The sequence below is a fragment of the Charadrius vociferus genome, unplaced genomic scaffold, assembly GCF_000708025.1.
Source record: "Charadrius vociferus isolate BGI_N301 unplaced genomic scaffold, ASM70802v2 scaffold90, whole genome shotgun sequence".
Lineage (NCBI taxonomy): Eukaryota > Metazoa > Chordata > Aves > Charadriiformes > Charadriidae > Charadrius > Charadrius vociferus.
In genome coordinates this window covers 6,805,770-6,821,699 of record NW_009647222.1, presented here as the reverse complement: position 1 = coordinate 6,821,699, position 15,930 = coordinate 6,805,770, and the positions used below count along the sequence as shown (strand labels likewise).

At 36.7% G+C, this 15,930-nt stretch overlaps 1 protein-coding gene across 1 annotated transcript in view; it reads left to right on the top strand.

Annotated features, from left to right (window-relative positions):
* The first annotated feature begins 390 nt into the window (after positions 1-390).
* The window catches only part of ETNK1 (ethanolamine kinase 1), a 16,081-nt gene continuing 541 nt past the window's right edge, over positions 391-15,930 (top strand). The window contains exons 1-6 of the mRNA XM_009879669.1: positions 391-655; positions 1,495-1,635; positions 3,192-3,334; positions 9,971-10,054; positions 12,374-12,534; positions 14,679-14,752. Of these exons, the coding sequence (XP_009877971.1) occupies positions 603-655; positions 1,495-1,635; positions 3,192-3,334; positions 9,971-10,054; positions 12,374-12,534; positions 14,679-14,752 (656 nt within the window). The 5' untranslated portion in view covers positions 391-602. The remainder of the gene's footprint in view (positions 656-1,494; positions 1,636-3,191; positions 3,335-9,970; positions 10,055-12,373; positions 12,535-14,678; positions 14,753-15,930) is intronic.

Here is a 15,930-nt window from a genome sequence, read left to right as displayed (position 1 = left end):
TTTCATGCTGCCTGTATTCATGACTGTTTTCTTACTGATTTGGGATTGCTGCCTTGTTGGGGCTTTGATTTTTCAGCCATTTTATTCCATCAGTTTGAGTGGTTGTGTGGAAACTCATTTTACAATATTGAGCTTTCAGTTACTTCCTTTTATGTATAGTATTTCTGTAGTTCACTGTAGCATGTTTTCACATTTTCCTCTTTTCTTGTGGTACTGGTAAAATACTTGCAACTTTCTCCACTCTTTTCCTATATCTTAAAAGATTTCTTTTGTTAATGCTCAATCTAGTAAACATTTGTGTTTTGTGAACTAAAGAATAATGCTGCATTCTTTTCCTGCACATTGAAAAGGCAGATACAGATCTTAGTTACTTATGTATTACTTTTACTTTTCAGCTGTTCACCGATGGTATCACCAATAAACTAATTGGCTGCTATGTGGGTGACATAACAGACGATGTGGTTCTAGTTAGGATCTATGGAAATAAGACCGAACTCTTAGTAGATCGAGATGAGGAAGTGAAGAGTTTCCGCGTGTTGCAGGCTCATGGCTGCGCACCTCAACTATACTGTACTTTCAATAACGGCCTGTGCTACGAGTTCATGCAGGGAGAAGCACTGGATCCAGAGCATGTATGCAATCCAGATATTTTCAGGTAAGCTTTTTATTTTTTTGTTATTGCTATTTCATTATTCCAGTTCTATGATGCATTTACGGTGTTCTGTCAGGCCCAAGGGATCTCAAGCTTAGTTTATGAGCAGGCAGAATATAAATACTTCTATAAGCCTGCACTAAGTTGATGTTCACCTCTTGACAGCTCACTGTCCACTATATTAGTTATCATGGTATTTCAGTGCTGAACAAATGATCCTTGCTGCCTCCCCTGAAGACTATATACTCGTTAGAGGTCTGCTTATTGAGAGTATTTAACACGTGCACATTCCCATTAGGGAGATCATTTATCAGGGTGGAGTTGAAGGGAGCTGGACTTGATTAAAGCAAGTACTCCTAGCTTTGTTTCCAATAGGTTTCTTTTGTGAATAGGTTCAAGACAGTCTTCCATTGAGACATATTTTTTTAAACTATTAGCAGCAAACAGAAGGTGCTGATGTCTTAAGATTTTAGCTTTTCACGTATGTACTGCAATGTATTTGCTTAACAAGGGCAGCTAATTTGAGTCAACTCTTATAAGCAAGTTGAAGAGTAGACTGTAAATACAGGTGAAGTATCCATGCTGTAACTGAACTCCAATCCCTCCCACCTCACCTCCCCTAAGTAGTGCTGCCAACGACCTTTTGAGTTGAGTCTTTAAAGATGCTACCCTGTAGGTGTGTTGCTCTTGTTTAAACCCTCTTTGGATTCCCTTGCTGCATTTTTTTACACTTTTTCTGTTAAACATATTGTAGTTGTCTTCTCTTGTTGCTAGGAAAAATATGAAGACGACTGTCAGATCTATTACAAATATAACATTAATTTAAACTTTGTGTTTTTTAGACTCATTGCCAGACAGCTTGCTAAAATCCATACTATTCATGCACACAACGGATGGATCCCTAAATCTAATCTGTGGTTGAAGATGGGGAAATATTTCTCTCTCATACCCACAGAATTTACAGATGAAGAAGTAAATAAAAGGTAGGTATTTCATTATGTGCTTCCCAGATTTCTACCTGGTTGAGGGGTAGAAGAATGTTTAAAAAGATAGGTTTGGGTACCATGTAATACTGAATCTTGTAAAATTTTGAGGTTTGTCATACTCTTGTATACTGAAATAGCTATATAAATGTCAAATATGATAAGGAAAGACTTAATTCATTTGTTATATTGTGTGTGTGTCTGTATACAGTTCTTGGTTGGTTTGGTCACTTAAATGATGGTAGTTTTCTTTACTCTTTAAAGAACCAAGGTCAAGTGAAGTACTACTTCAGGTAGTTGTCTCTAAACAGCTTTTAAGAGCTTCATTAGTCCCCCAAACTGAGACCTGTGTTCTGGGGTGAATAATGAAAGCATATTTCCTGGTGTTGCGGGAGTACTGCTTGCTGTTCGTACTAACCTGCACCCTCTTAGTTGTCCTGTATTTGTCCAGTTTATAAATTTGTCCAAAATTGGGTGGTATAAAAGTAAAGTTAATCAAAGCCTGTTTGGGGCAGTGGGATGCGCTCTCAAAGTGTTTTCCAGAGGAGGAAAGGGTATCTGCGCAGTTATTCTAGACTTGCACTATCATGGAGTTTCACCTGGGTTTAAAGGTTTAATTATGTTTTATTTTTAGCATCCCAATATAGCTTTGGACTTGTAAATGAAACTGTCTTTTCTTAGGACCTTAACAAAATAAGAAAATACTTCTGAGGGTTCTAGTGTCAGTCACTGGCAGATTGGGATGAGAGGAATGGCAAAACTAGGAGCAATGTTTTACATTTATGTTAACCTAAATAAAATTTCTGTGCTGTAATCTGAAGCTTGAGTTGAAGACAGCGTAGCTCAGGGATTGGAGATCAAACTTCTAAGCTAAAACTGTAATTTGGAAGTGTTTGTACAATATCAAAAGCAAATTCTAGCTTAAAAACATTCTTCATGGAATTTCTTTGAAATTGCTGATGCCAACTGCCCTTCTTGCTGCATTTGTAATTAAGGAATGATCTGGCAAAGTTGTTTGAATTTTTTTTTTCTTCTGCAACGTAACAGTCTTAAGAAAACTGAGGAAAATTTAAGTAGTTAATTGGAAGTCTAAAAGAGAAAATGCCTACTCAAGCATTTTTACTGTGACTAGTACTAAAATCCTAATTTCCTCTGTATAGGTACATTTAGTACTTAGTATTCTACCTGAAGGAAGTAATGTAAATGTGAGCAAAAATTGAATGAAATTAATGCTATAACACTTTAGATATCTAATTCTTTAAAAAATATGCAGGATTGTCTTCAAGTTCTACTCCCGATTTTTTGGACTACTGTCATTTTTACAGTGCAGGCAATCTTTAGAGAATTCTTTTTGAGAAGGACAGAGGGAAATAATTGTCTTAATTTGACTGCCATGGTGGTGCCAGGGGAAAAAGTGCTCTAGTTTGGGAGGAGATCAATTGAATTATTTGAAATTAGAATATAGAGGGAAATGCCTTAAGTTATTTAACCAAAAATGCTTGGTATGGAACATACAATACTAAATATTAACACTCAAACTTCCTATACCTGAAAAGGTTTTTAAGTGACATTCCAAGTCCTCAAGTTCTTCAGGAAGAGATGGCCTGGATGAAGGAAAGACTGTCAAATTTAGGATCACCAGTGGTACTCTGTCACAATGACCTGTTGTGTAAGAATATTATTTACAACAAGAAACGAGGTAGGTATTGAACTAAACAGTAAGTAGTGGCTTAGTTTGTTTATCGTGTAATTGCATTTGCTATGCCAGTAATGTCATTTTACTGACTTTAACGAGTGAACTCAATTTGAGCTTTTAAGACCCAATGTAGTGATATCTGTGCAAATAATAAGTTGCTTAATTAGCTAATTCTCATCTCTATGTTACTCTACAGAGGAAGAATGTTGGTGTTCCTTGCTTTACTTTAATGAATTTGTTAATCCCTAGCCTTGCCTGTATGACTAGGCTTCAAAGTATGTAATTATTTATGTTAATTCTATTCTAGTCATATAAAGCTTTTCGGAGTTAAAAAAAAAAATAAAAATCATATAAGCATAGAAAATAACCTGAAGACATTATCTCATATAACATGTGTATTGTTCTGGTTTGTGACTGTGGGAAAGACACCTTTGTGATGAAGTATCTTAGTGATACTTAATACTACATTCTGTGACTCAGCCTATTTTCTGCGTGAGGTACATAAGCATTTTAAAGATTTCTTTTGTAAATACATACTTTATTTAAATATTTGTAGGCAGTACACATCCTCACAAAGGTGAATTGCATTTTTGTTTTTATTATAATAAATTTAACTCATAATTCATGTTATTGAAGAGTCCCTTAACTAAAATCTATAAAGCTTCTGTAAAAACCCACAGTTTCTTTTATTTCTGAATTTTTAGTGGTTTGAGGTTCGGTTACTAAACCAATCAATTAAAGAGGATATTAAAACAAACAAAGAAGGCAAACTTGCGACACTAAAACGGCCACTAAAAGTGCACAACTTTCCTCCCATTTGAAATACTCAAGCTCAGCTGAGTGCAACAAATCCATCAGATCAAGATTTTTCTTTTGAAGTGAGGATGACATGTTCCTTCTATTAGTTTCATATTTGCTTGTGACAGTTTGATTGCAAGACTCTTGTTAAGCCACAAGTGTGTGAAGTAAATGACTGTGAATGGAACCGAAGTATTCTCTGTCAGTTGTCATTGGTCTTTGATTGTTTAAGCTTATGTGCCTTAATTTCTAAATAAAAACTAACAAAAACATGCTGGAGTTGGTTCTAGTATGAAAACTGGCTGTCTATGTATAGCCAAATTCTGTATCAGATAGGCACTGAAAGCATTTGAATTTAGAAAATAAAGTATTTTGTTGGCGGTCTGTATACAGGTTTCCCTCTGAGTAATACCATTTTGAAGGGAATTGCTAGTACTTCTAGTTCTGTAGGTACATGCATATATATGCATATATATATATACCTGTACAATGCTATTAACAGCAGTTTTATATTCTAAGAATTCAGCTTGAAACTTCGGTGGTTTTACTTAGTTTCAATGGTAGGTTATATAGTTCTGCTTAAACACTGGGGGGGAAGCATGGAAGGTATGCAAAAAAAGTCACCTTGTGGTCTTAGACACATTGGAGTTGTGATACTCTAGTACCAAAAATGAATGTATTGTTATCGTGTGGATTTTTTCAGTGGTGAAACTACCTTGAGTTTCAGCATTCCATAACAAAACCATTGAGATAAAAGGAATTTATGGTCACTTTTCATAGTAGAACCATGCTGCAAAAAAACCCAGAGGTATTCCTTTAAAAGGCTCACTCACGGTCAATAGGCTTGAAGTTCCTACTTTTAAAACAAATGCTATATGCTTTTCTTTTTGTAAACAGAATGGAGGAAAAAACAATGCCACCAGTGCATCACTTATGAGCAATCCTACAATAACGAGTGTGTGAGTGCTTAGTGTTTGGGGACAGGGTGGGGAGGAGGGAGGTACATAAAGCACTTTGGTTTCAAGCTAGCTGTAAATATCTGGGGTGGGGAAAGACTTGGAAATATGAAATATATTTACTAAACCTATATTTGAATGTTTCACATGTACTGTGTTGTTAAACTTCTGCAATCTGGGTACAATGGGTACCATTTTCATAGTAACCAAACCTCAATGCCATCTGTAGAATATTTGTATTTTTGAAAGGTGTTTCATGCAGTGTAGTTTTACAGAGGAAAAAAAAATATCTGTCCGTTAGTACAACCTTAAGATGAGGAATGATTTTAGAAGCGGAAGCTCTGCTTTTAACTGTAAATAAACATGTATTGCTGTAATTCTATTTAGCAGAGCAAAAGTTTTTATTGGTAGACAAATAATTTTGCAAGAGCACAAAATAGAATCTTTAAATATGTACTTCATTAAGAATGACATCAAACTGTGGGAGGGTAGTTAACAACAGCTTTGATGCTGTACTCTTGCTAAATTTACTCTTTCATCTAGAAAGGCTCCCGTGTATCAAAAAGACCTTGGTCACTCTAAGCTGGAACTAAAGAGAGAGAATCAGTCTTCCAGATTAACTACGATTATTTTTCTCTCCTCAGTGAAATTTGAGCAAAGCTGCTAATGTTTATCTGGCTTTTCAGAAGCTGACACAAACAAAATAAGTCGCTTACTGGTTTTAGCAACACTGTATTTATTTTGTTTGTGACTGCTTAATTTGCACATTTACTAGGCACGGAATGGGTGTGTCTGTGGTTTTTAAGCTACAGACTCTCAACAGATACTAGGACTCCTGTCCAGTGCAGTTAGAATGGCTGTGGCTTGTCCCAGTGCTTTGCTTTAGACTTGTCCTCTGCATTAAATTTATGTTAAATATTCAGAATTGAAAGCAAAATCATAGTTGTGCCACATACTGTTTTTAAGAAGAATCAGTCTCATGTCCTTAAATTTTATTTACAAGACTGAAATAGCATGTTGAGTGTTAGCTTCATTTAATGGAGTGTCCCTCGCTTTATTTGAATTTGTTCATGCTGTGGCTGAGAGAACTCTGCCTCTTGCTGTTTTGTTAATGTCCGTTTGTAGTCACTCAGGATATGAAAATTTGCAAGTGTTACTTTACATAATTATCGGGGCGAACTACTTTTTGAAGGATATAACTCAGCTTCTCGTTGCTCTTAATTACAAATTGGGCATCAGGATAGTCAAAATATGCTTGAAGCTTGCTACTGCTTATTTATAGACTTTGTGTTCTGATACTCTTAAAGTTTGGCGTTGTCTTTTTTTTTTTTTTTCAACGTGACCTGGAGTTTCCAAAAATACCCTGTTTTAAGAGTATTCAAATACTTGCTATTCAATAAGACCAAGTATCAGTATTATTTTGTCTATATCTGTATGTGCTCTTTTTGAATGTATTAAAATCACCTGCCAGGAAGTTTAGTGTGTGGGTAAATGGGTAGTTTTGTTCTGTTTATTCCCTCTGCCTACCCAATGTTTTCTATGATCTTTGGTAGGAGTCTGTGGGTGCTCAGTGCTTCTGAAGACTGAGGTATGTTTAAGGCTTCTGGTTTTGATGTAAAAACCTCCTCTTTTTTTTTTTTGGCAAAGGTATATTGCGTATTTATAGCTAAAATTATTCTTTGGGTATATGACCCATTTGTGAATTTTCAAGTATGTTCATAGCATAGATCATTGTCTTTACTGAAGCTGTTTTCTAGGGCCTCAGTGGCTCACCTGATGAGCAGGATGGGACGGAACTCGGGATACATCGTTCTGCTGTGGTAACTACAGCTAGGGGCTTGCACGTTGGAAGTGCTTACGTTACTAAACCATTAAAAGTGAAGAGCAGCTAGAAAGAGAAGTGTCATCACCCTCCTGCCTTTCAGTTCCCTGAGGAGATCTAACAGATGTCCTCTTGACTACTAATCTATTTAAAAATTGATTTTTCTGGTGTACAGAACACAACATGTATCCCTTCTCGTGTCTTTGTGTAGTTTTCATAGATTACATCGCATGTTGTCTACACTAGTAGACCCTGTGATGAAAGGCGTGTGTTTCAACTTGAAATGTTCAATGCTTTTGAGGTCTCTACTCTTGTTGATAACAGTAACTTCTCCAGAAAGATGATAGAGCATAGTCTTAAATTGAGTAAAATACAAATGCACTAGTGTCTCCTGTTGGTCTGTCTGCTTCCAGTGAAATCAGTGAGATGTACAGATTCTCTGTACTCACTAAAAACCTCAAAATAAAAGCTAGCTGCTTAACTACTAGTGTAAGCTGTATCTTTTAGAAATGACTTTCCTGTATGAACTGCAGTGAATCTTAAAATTTACTTCTGATACTGTGGAAATTCAAGCAATTAAAAGTTTATTCTGCTTCTAAAGCAAGGTAGCCGAGACATGCATTTATGAAGTGGCAAACTTAAGGTTTTTGCTTTCTTTCAGTTTCACAGAAAGAATGGTGCATCTTTATTTTGAGCCTTTCCTGCAAAAATTGAACTTAAGGTTGAGTTCCACAGTGGCATAAGTCTGAAAGACATCAGTAAAAATGCCTTTTCACTTTAAACTTTGTCTTATTGAATGTGAGTTTGCCAAATTTTCTTCATCTGCTACAGATTAGGTATGCCATTGTTGCTACCTTGTGGTGGCACGCACTGTGCTACTTGTGTGCTGACTGGAGGTTTATCACATCACTTGTTCACAGGCATTTCACCATGGGAGAGCACCGGGTAACAGCCTGATTTGTATCTTGTTAGATTCAGTTTCTTACCGTATGTAATTACTTGCATCTGGAAATAATTTTTAAATGTTAGCTGTACTTAAAAATGCTTAATAGCACATACGTATATTCTAGATGAAATTTGCGCATGAAAGAAATTTAAAGTATTTCTTATGTTAATATTTTGCAAGTAAACTTTTCCCTGCCATGTCTGTATATTACCTGGTGGAGGAAGGAAAACCCTCTGAATACAAGCAGTATCAAATGTTTGAGGGGGTGGAGGATGTGGGGGGGGCAAGTTCAGGAGGTCAGTTGCATAACAGAATATTAACCAGGTCGGCCTGTGCATTTTGACTGGCTTGTAACTTAGAGGTGTTTCTTTTTAAAAGTAGTGCTAAAGAACCAGTGAGAAATGCAAGCGTGTACAAGTATATGAATCTGCCAGTCAAGCAGTGGCAGAAGCGAATCTGTGACAATATTATAAGATCTTGGTTGCAGCTGCTGTAAAATTTCTTGTCCCTTCAGAGTTCTAGAGAACCTCAATTTTCCGTTGCCAACAAGATTTTCCTGGGAGGAGCTTGCCACTCTGCAGGCCATTTTCATGTTGGTTTGTCAGAGCCTAAAAGGTTTAACCTCATAACTAACCTTGGTAAGCAGTCCTCTCTTTCTGTGGAAGTAAAAGTACACTCTGACTTGGAGGATTGTGACAAAGTGATTTTGTTTGTGTTGTGGCGTTTAACTTCCTTTAGAAGTGCTTAGACAAGGAGATTTATCTATCTGGAAAACATTAATGTGTTAGTATTTCAAATATGGTAAAGATGAACTGCATAGGTACAAGGAACACTTCTAACAAAGTTGTTCCGTGATAACTTGGTCAGGACGTGTATCCGGCAAAGCTGTTGTATTTGATATGTGCAATATCTATCCATAAATCTTGATGCAGTATATTAGACAGTTGAAATCCTTAGTCTAGGAAATACATAAACATAACTTTATTCTTGATTTACCGTTTTGTGGGTGGTTTTGGTTTTTTTTTAGTTTTGGTTTTTTTTTTGACCTGGAGTTCTGATAGTTAGCTTTAGAATCTGAGATGATGTAAGCCATGCCAAGAAGTTTGTTCATTGTAATAGAAGGAATATGTTTTTATTGAGTAAATGTGCAGCTAGCTGTCAAAAGAATGGGTGTAGACAGGGAGGAGGATCCAACTGTGAAAATTACCTGTTTCAGCATAGCAGTAGGAAGTGTAAAGTCTTAGATTTTAATGTCTAGTGCGAATAGCTCTGAAGTTAACCCATTGTTTAATTTTCTGATATTTTTAGTATTTTTGCAGGTTTCCCTTAAAAGACAAGAGCTCTAGTTTTACCTAATCCATCTTGTTAATGTCTTGACTGTTTGATGTAGTGTAGACATTCTTGAGCAGGTTCAATGCTGTATATTACCTTGAGTGAAGCGTTAGCCCCAGCTTCAGTAGTAGGTAAATGTAATTTGGAAACGTTTGGGGCTGTTTTGCTGCTTTATCAGTCCTTGTTTACATAACACTACATAGTTTCATAGTTTTGAGGACTTGGGGATTGTCTGATGGTTTCTTGAGACTAGTTTAAGCCAGCTATAAAAAGCAACAGTTAAGAGTCTTGCTTTGTAAGTGCAGTTGGAGGAAGCAGGAAATATCAACGTGTTGCAATGTGTTAGTCCACTGTGGTTGCACGTTTGAGTGAGAATAAACAGGGCTGCTCGTTCTGAAGTTGAGGAAAACTTGATCTGTTATTTCTACATAAAGTTAAAATAAAGGATCCTCTAGCACGTTTCTTATTTTGAAGGTAAGGGATGCCCTCATGTGGTAGAAGTTAAAATTGAAATTCTGCTATATTGAGTTTAAAAATTGAGAACTGTAAGTTTTAAGTAATTATTTAAGAGCTTTCTTGAATGTGTATTCAAGGCAGTCTCGTATCATAAAAATTACAGCCTTACTCTGGAATGTCTGAGTGCACGCAACAAGGCACAAGTAAGATGGGTGTGTGGTTATGTTTTGTTGTGTCCCCCCCGCCCAACATCAAAGGACACCAAAGGATTAGGGCCGTGACTTCATTTGATATGAACTCTGATGTTGCTGCTGTTGTGTCTTACACAGGTGATGTGCAGTTCATAGACTATGAATATTCTGGATACAACTACCTGGCTTATGACATTGGAAACCACTTCAATGAATTTGCAGGTAAAAATTGGATTTGTGAGGTAAAGGTGAACTGGTTTTGTAAAAACTCATTCTTGCATATTCTCTTTTTCTCTGTCTGTATATCTACCTAAAAGTATATAGCTCTTCATCTTGTGGTATCAAAATGTGTTAATAATGTCTTGTCTAGCAGGCCAGTTATGCCCTTCCTTTGCAGCTCTGCTAACCCAGAAATGGGAACTTCATGCCTTAAGTTTTGGCAGAGTTAGATAAATACAGAACTCGCAGCTTTCACAGTATCCTTCTGTGAAATGACACAGCAGAGACTTGACCCACTGTAATGAAATACTGTGAATGTATCTTTTGTGGCATAGGTATATATTGAAAATACGCTTTGTGGTTTCACAGTACCAAATGGCAGGTATATGTGGATTTTTGATGGCTTTGTATGTGTGTGCTAAGTACTTCCCCTTGAGTCACTTCTTAAAATGAGAAGTAAAGGCTGAGACTGTGTAGTAGGAAAAAGGTGGGATTTTAGGAAAAAGGTGTTGGTAGGTAAATTTACTCGTTCAATTTTTTTTCAGTGAATGCTCATTCCATTTACTCTATAAGAGAGAAATAACCTTGAGTGTGTGCTGTGTTTTTTCAGAAGATGGGGCAACAGGAAAAACCTGCATAATGATTAGTATTGATATAAAGTGCAGTTTGGTGAAATTAGGAGCCTTAATCTACCAATAGTTTCACAAACTGATTGTTTAGACAGTGATGATAATAATAATACTAACATTTAGATAACTTATAAAAATTTGGAGTATATATTTGGTAATTCCTTGGTAATTTAAGTATTTGGAAAATAAATGGTGGTTTAACCCCAACCAGCAACCAGTCAGAAAAAATAAGGAAAACTTGTAGATTGGGATAAAGAGAGTTGAAGTAAAGCAAAAGCTGTGCACGCAAGTGAAGCAAAACAAGGAATTCATTCGCTACCTCCCATCTACATGCAGGTGTTCAGCCATCTCCAGGAACGTAGGGCTCCATCATGCGTTGTGGTTACTGGAAAGGCAAACTGCCATAACTCCAAATGATATCCCCCTTTTTCCTTCCCCCAGCTTTATATGCTGAGCATGACATCATATGGTATGGAATATCTCTTTGGTCATTTAGGGTCAGCTGTCCCAACTGTATCCCCTCCCAACTTCTGCACTTCCAGCCTACTTGCTGGCAGGCCAGTATGAGGAGCAGAAAAAGGCTGCTTAGCAGCGCCTAAAAATATTGGTGTGTTATCCACATTATTTTCATCCTTAATCCAAAACATAACACTACACCAGCTGCTAGTAAGGAAGTTAGCTTTATCCCAGGCGAAACTGGGACAGCAAGTTAAATTCTTTACAAAATGTATTTGAGAGTTTTTGAATTTTCATCTCTGACTTCTGAGAGTCTGACTATATCTTTAAGGAGCTAAGTACAATAAGATGACTAATCACACAAATACGTGTGGGGGTTTTTTTGGCCTATGGAGAACAGTTGTGCTTCACCTCTGCTAGTCTCCATCCATCCAGTAAAAATCTAATTTTTTTTTTTTTAAAGCTAAATTTGAGTGGATGTAACACAGAAAAGAGTTTAGTTAGGGGATTGCAATTAATGAGACTTATTATAAATAATCGTGCATAAAATAACACTTAAGGTGAATTCCCAAATACTCTGTGAATGATAGCTAGTGGGAGTGAACTGTGATCCAGGTTTGGGACTCCTGGCAGACTCGCTATGTCCTGTGACTAAGCACCTCCAGGATAGGAAGAAAAACAGGACAAAAAAGAGTGGTTATGGAGATAAAACTTCTAATTCTACCAATACCCTGTAGAGGAGAGCAGTAGACTTCTAATAAATTTCTGATCTCAGAAATATGAGGTTAGTTGGTGAAAATGTATGTATCTCTGGATTCAGCTTTGAATATTGTTGCATACAAGTCCCTTTTCCTACGAAGTGCGTAATGTTTGATATGTGTGGGAGGGCTTTTGTTTCATAATGCATTTGCATTTGCTTTCTATTGAGGCTTCTCTCTAAGCCAAACTTGTTGAATTTCAAAATGCAAGTAGAATATGTATGTGGCTGAAAACATATTCAACAGAGCAGAAAGTTTTATCCTGTATGCTCTGGTTCGCGTGTGAGAAATTCTTGCTGATATGTGACTGATAAAATCAGGTCAAAGTAAAACACTGATGTTTGTCCACACCAATTTGTGCATTTGTGTAGGGGGTAAGGAGGGGGGGAAGTAGTCCAGTAATGTGATTCTAATGTGGGTTTGTTTTTTTTTTTTTAGACACTTTAAGGTTCTAATAGGTATTTTTTTTTCTTTTCTAGGAGTAAATGAGGTAGACTACAGCCTTTATCCTAACAGAAAATTGCAGGAACAATGGCTGAGATCTTACCTTGAGGCCTACAAAGAATATAAAGGATTTGGCACAGAAGTCAGTGAAAAAGAAGTTGAAGTTCTATACGTTCAAGTCAATCAGTTTGCACTGGTAAATAACAAACTGTTGATTCGAATACATTAAATGCTGTAGAGAAGCCTTCTACTCTGTGGACAAATGTAATTGCTAGTGTCTTACTCGTGAGTGCTGTGGTATGTGAAAAAAAACTTCCTTAGCCTGTTCTATGGAAATTTTCTCTTACATTGTGTGGTACAAATTCTCTGTAGAATATTTCTAGTGAAAGAGGCAGTGAACATTCAGAAAATGAGATGAGCTTTTAGCGAGTATTTCTATTGGCTGTTTATTGGTCTTCAAGTTCCTGAGTTTGCTAGAGCTTATATAAAAGCTTCACACCCTTGTTCTTCCCCTTTAAAATGGTGGAGCATGTTCAATTTTGATCTGCCTTCAGAAAATTCCACCTGGCTTTGGTGCCTTGTCTTTCAGAGAAAAAAACACATCAAGTGTAATTCGTGGAGGTAGAATAAAAAGTCAAATAGTATTGAGTCCTTGAATGCCCCAATTATGTATACTTTGAGAAGCAGTTTAAAGATTAATGTCTTCCTTCGCCTTCCAGCTTTCTCTCTTGTGATTTCAGAAGATACTTGACAGGTTCACATTATTTTTGTTACATTTTGTCACTAACCCTGGTCTTGTTTTGCCTAGAGGATGTAACAGGAAATGTTACAGCAAAAGTGCCTTTTACCCAACAGCTAGATAAGTTTATTTTGCTTTCTCCTGAGGAATAACATGCCAAACTAGTCATAGGAGGACTGAGGCTAAGAAGCCGGTTTAGCCTTATTTCAGTCCTCTTTCTGAATAATCCAAGCACACCTCTGTTAAAGTAATACCTTCAGTTTTCTGCCAAAAAACTAATGGTTGCAGTGAGGAAAAGCAGCTTGTGTTCTGGGAAGGTGATTATTAAACAAGCCCTTAGAAAATACCAGCTTGTTTGCTGTTATTCTTTTAAATCTGTGTTATCAACTGTTATTGTTAAGTTCAGCTGTCCCATTCATTTAGGAAAGTTAGATCTGCAATTAAATAGACTGATGGTCTGTTTTTAAACACATAGCATTGTTTTGTCAGTTTTAAACTGTGGTCATACTAATGTTTAAGAGGGTAGAGTTCTGTTTAGAGAACAGCTCAAGACCTGCCTATAGACCACACATGATGCACAAATACCGTCAAACGCCCTTGTGTCAGTTAATGTGGGAAGCTTTGTTAAGAGCAAATACAAACTAAAGTTAATGGATGCTGGTGTAAAAAGCCAAACTGTTCTCTATCAGGCAAAGTTGCCTAAACTAGAGGTACAAGAAAGATTCACATGTACATACAGTAGTTTTCATTTTAAGCTGTTTTCAGGAGTGTGTTCATGCATGTGACTTCTATGCTTCTGGTAAAGCGTTACATGCAAGCTTCAGGAAGCCATTTAGGTAATTACTGAAAGTAGTTATTTACCAAACAGAAGTCTGAAGTATATGGCTTGTAACCTGGGTGGTCCAGAAATGTCTTCCACAAGGATCCTATCAACCTCATATATTTGTTCATTTGAAGTATACTAACAATTGTATCATAATGTAATCCATAGTTTCAATCTGAAGCTTGAACATAGGTCTCCAGACTACTTATCTGGACTTGTAATGGAAGTAAGTTTGGAACAGATGAGAAATTTGTGTAAATGCTCATGTGTTAGAGATTCTCTTGCATAGCTACATACAGATCATATCTCTTTGTCCAAGTCAGTAGTGAAAGTGAGTTGTAGTTATAATGGCCTAAGGGTTGTAATCAGATTAAAAAGGAATTTCATATTTACACTAGAGTTGAATACATGTAGAATAAGAGATTTAATTTGTAACAGTGGAAATGAGATGGTCATATTTCTGTGCATTTTTTAACATGGTGTATATAGTTGTACAACAGTCTACTTAATGCATGTCCTATTTCATAAATGCAATCTTATTTTTCTTGAAAACAACACATGGAGAGCCAGGAGGCCAATGGATCTACTCCTCTGATTGCCAGTAATTAATTCTATAATACTTGTTTACCAGTCTCTTTGCTAAAGAGACATCAAATAACTTTACAAAAAGATTGGATTTTGAGAGTCCTCTTGTAGATAACTTTGTCTTGTTTGTGAGAATATGTTTACATGTTGGATTTTATATAATAACATTTTGCTAATATTTCTTTTCTTTCAGGCTTCCCACTTCTTTTGGGGATTGTGGGCTCTAATTCAAGCCAAATATTCCACCATTGACTTCGATTTTCTAGGGTAAGTTTGTTTTTTACATATATTTGTAGAATACTTGAAGCTGGAAGGGACCTGTAGGGCCATCTGGTCCAACATCCCAGCTATCAGGAACTATGATGTCTGAGCAACAGACCTGATCTATGTGATCATACTGAACTTGTAATTTTTAAGAGATAACAAGACAGTAAAAGCTATCTGTCTGTCTGCTTTTTGTTGCTGAAAGTTCTCTAAATTCTTATGTGCCCCAGGGCTAAAACACATGGTATAACAAGGCAAGGAACACAACTAGAGGAGTAAATGTTTTGGGCCACTGAGTTGGATTTTTTTGTCGGAGAGACAAAGGTATAAAAGCCAAGTTGGTTTGGTCAGTGTGGTGTACTGCATGTACTGACACAAGACCTAAATTTCCAGCTGTGTGAGAGTCAAGAAACAGGGCTTTTGTGCAGAAGAGCTTGTTTACTTTTTATTGCATGGAATTTCTTTGAAATTCCTGATCTTTTTTAAAGAGTCGTCTTAATGCCAAGGAATGTTAAGAACTATTTTCCTGAGACACTGGCCAATAGTGTTGTGTTTCAGGTAGATACGTGTCTTTGGCATTTTTTAAAATGGTCTTTCATGGCAACAAGCAGAGGAATTAATCTCTCCATTGGAGACTGGGTGAGGTGATAAAATTAATCATTTTGCTTGGTAAAAGATCCTGCTTTAGATTTTTTTGGCACTGACTAAGCCAGTTTACTAGGTTAGCTGTGTCATTTTGTATATGAGGCAAATGTGAATTTCTTCATGTGACTTCTCAACTAGAAGTACTTGTTAGTAACCGCTAGATGGCACAAAAAGCCAACTTACAGCACAAGTGGGTGGCAAAACACAAAAATGTGTGTCAGTTTTGAATAAAATGTCTTTTTTTGCAATGATCAAGATCAGATTTCTTTGGAATTGTAGTTGTCAGTTGTTGGACAGTCTGTTAAAAGCTATTAAGCATGAGAACACCACCTTTGATAGTCCTGGAACAGCATCTGTTTTGTAAACCTTAGCAAGCTAGGAGTGGTGGTGGTGAGGAAGTACCATGATACGGTTACTCTGTTCTTAATTTCTTCCTTTGGCAGCTGCTAATGGTTAGCGTTGGAAACAGGGTACTGGGGTAGGTAGACTCTTGACTGGTCTACCTAGCATGGGTGTCTTTATGTAAGGAGTTACCT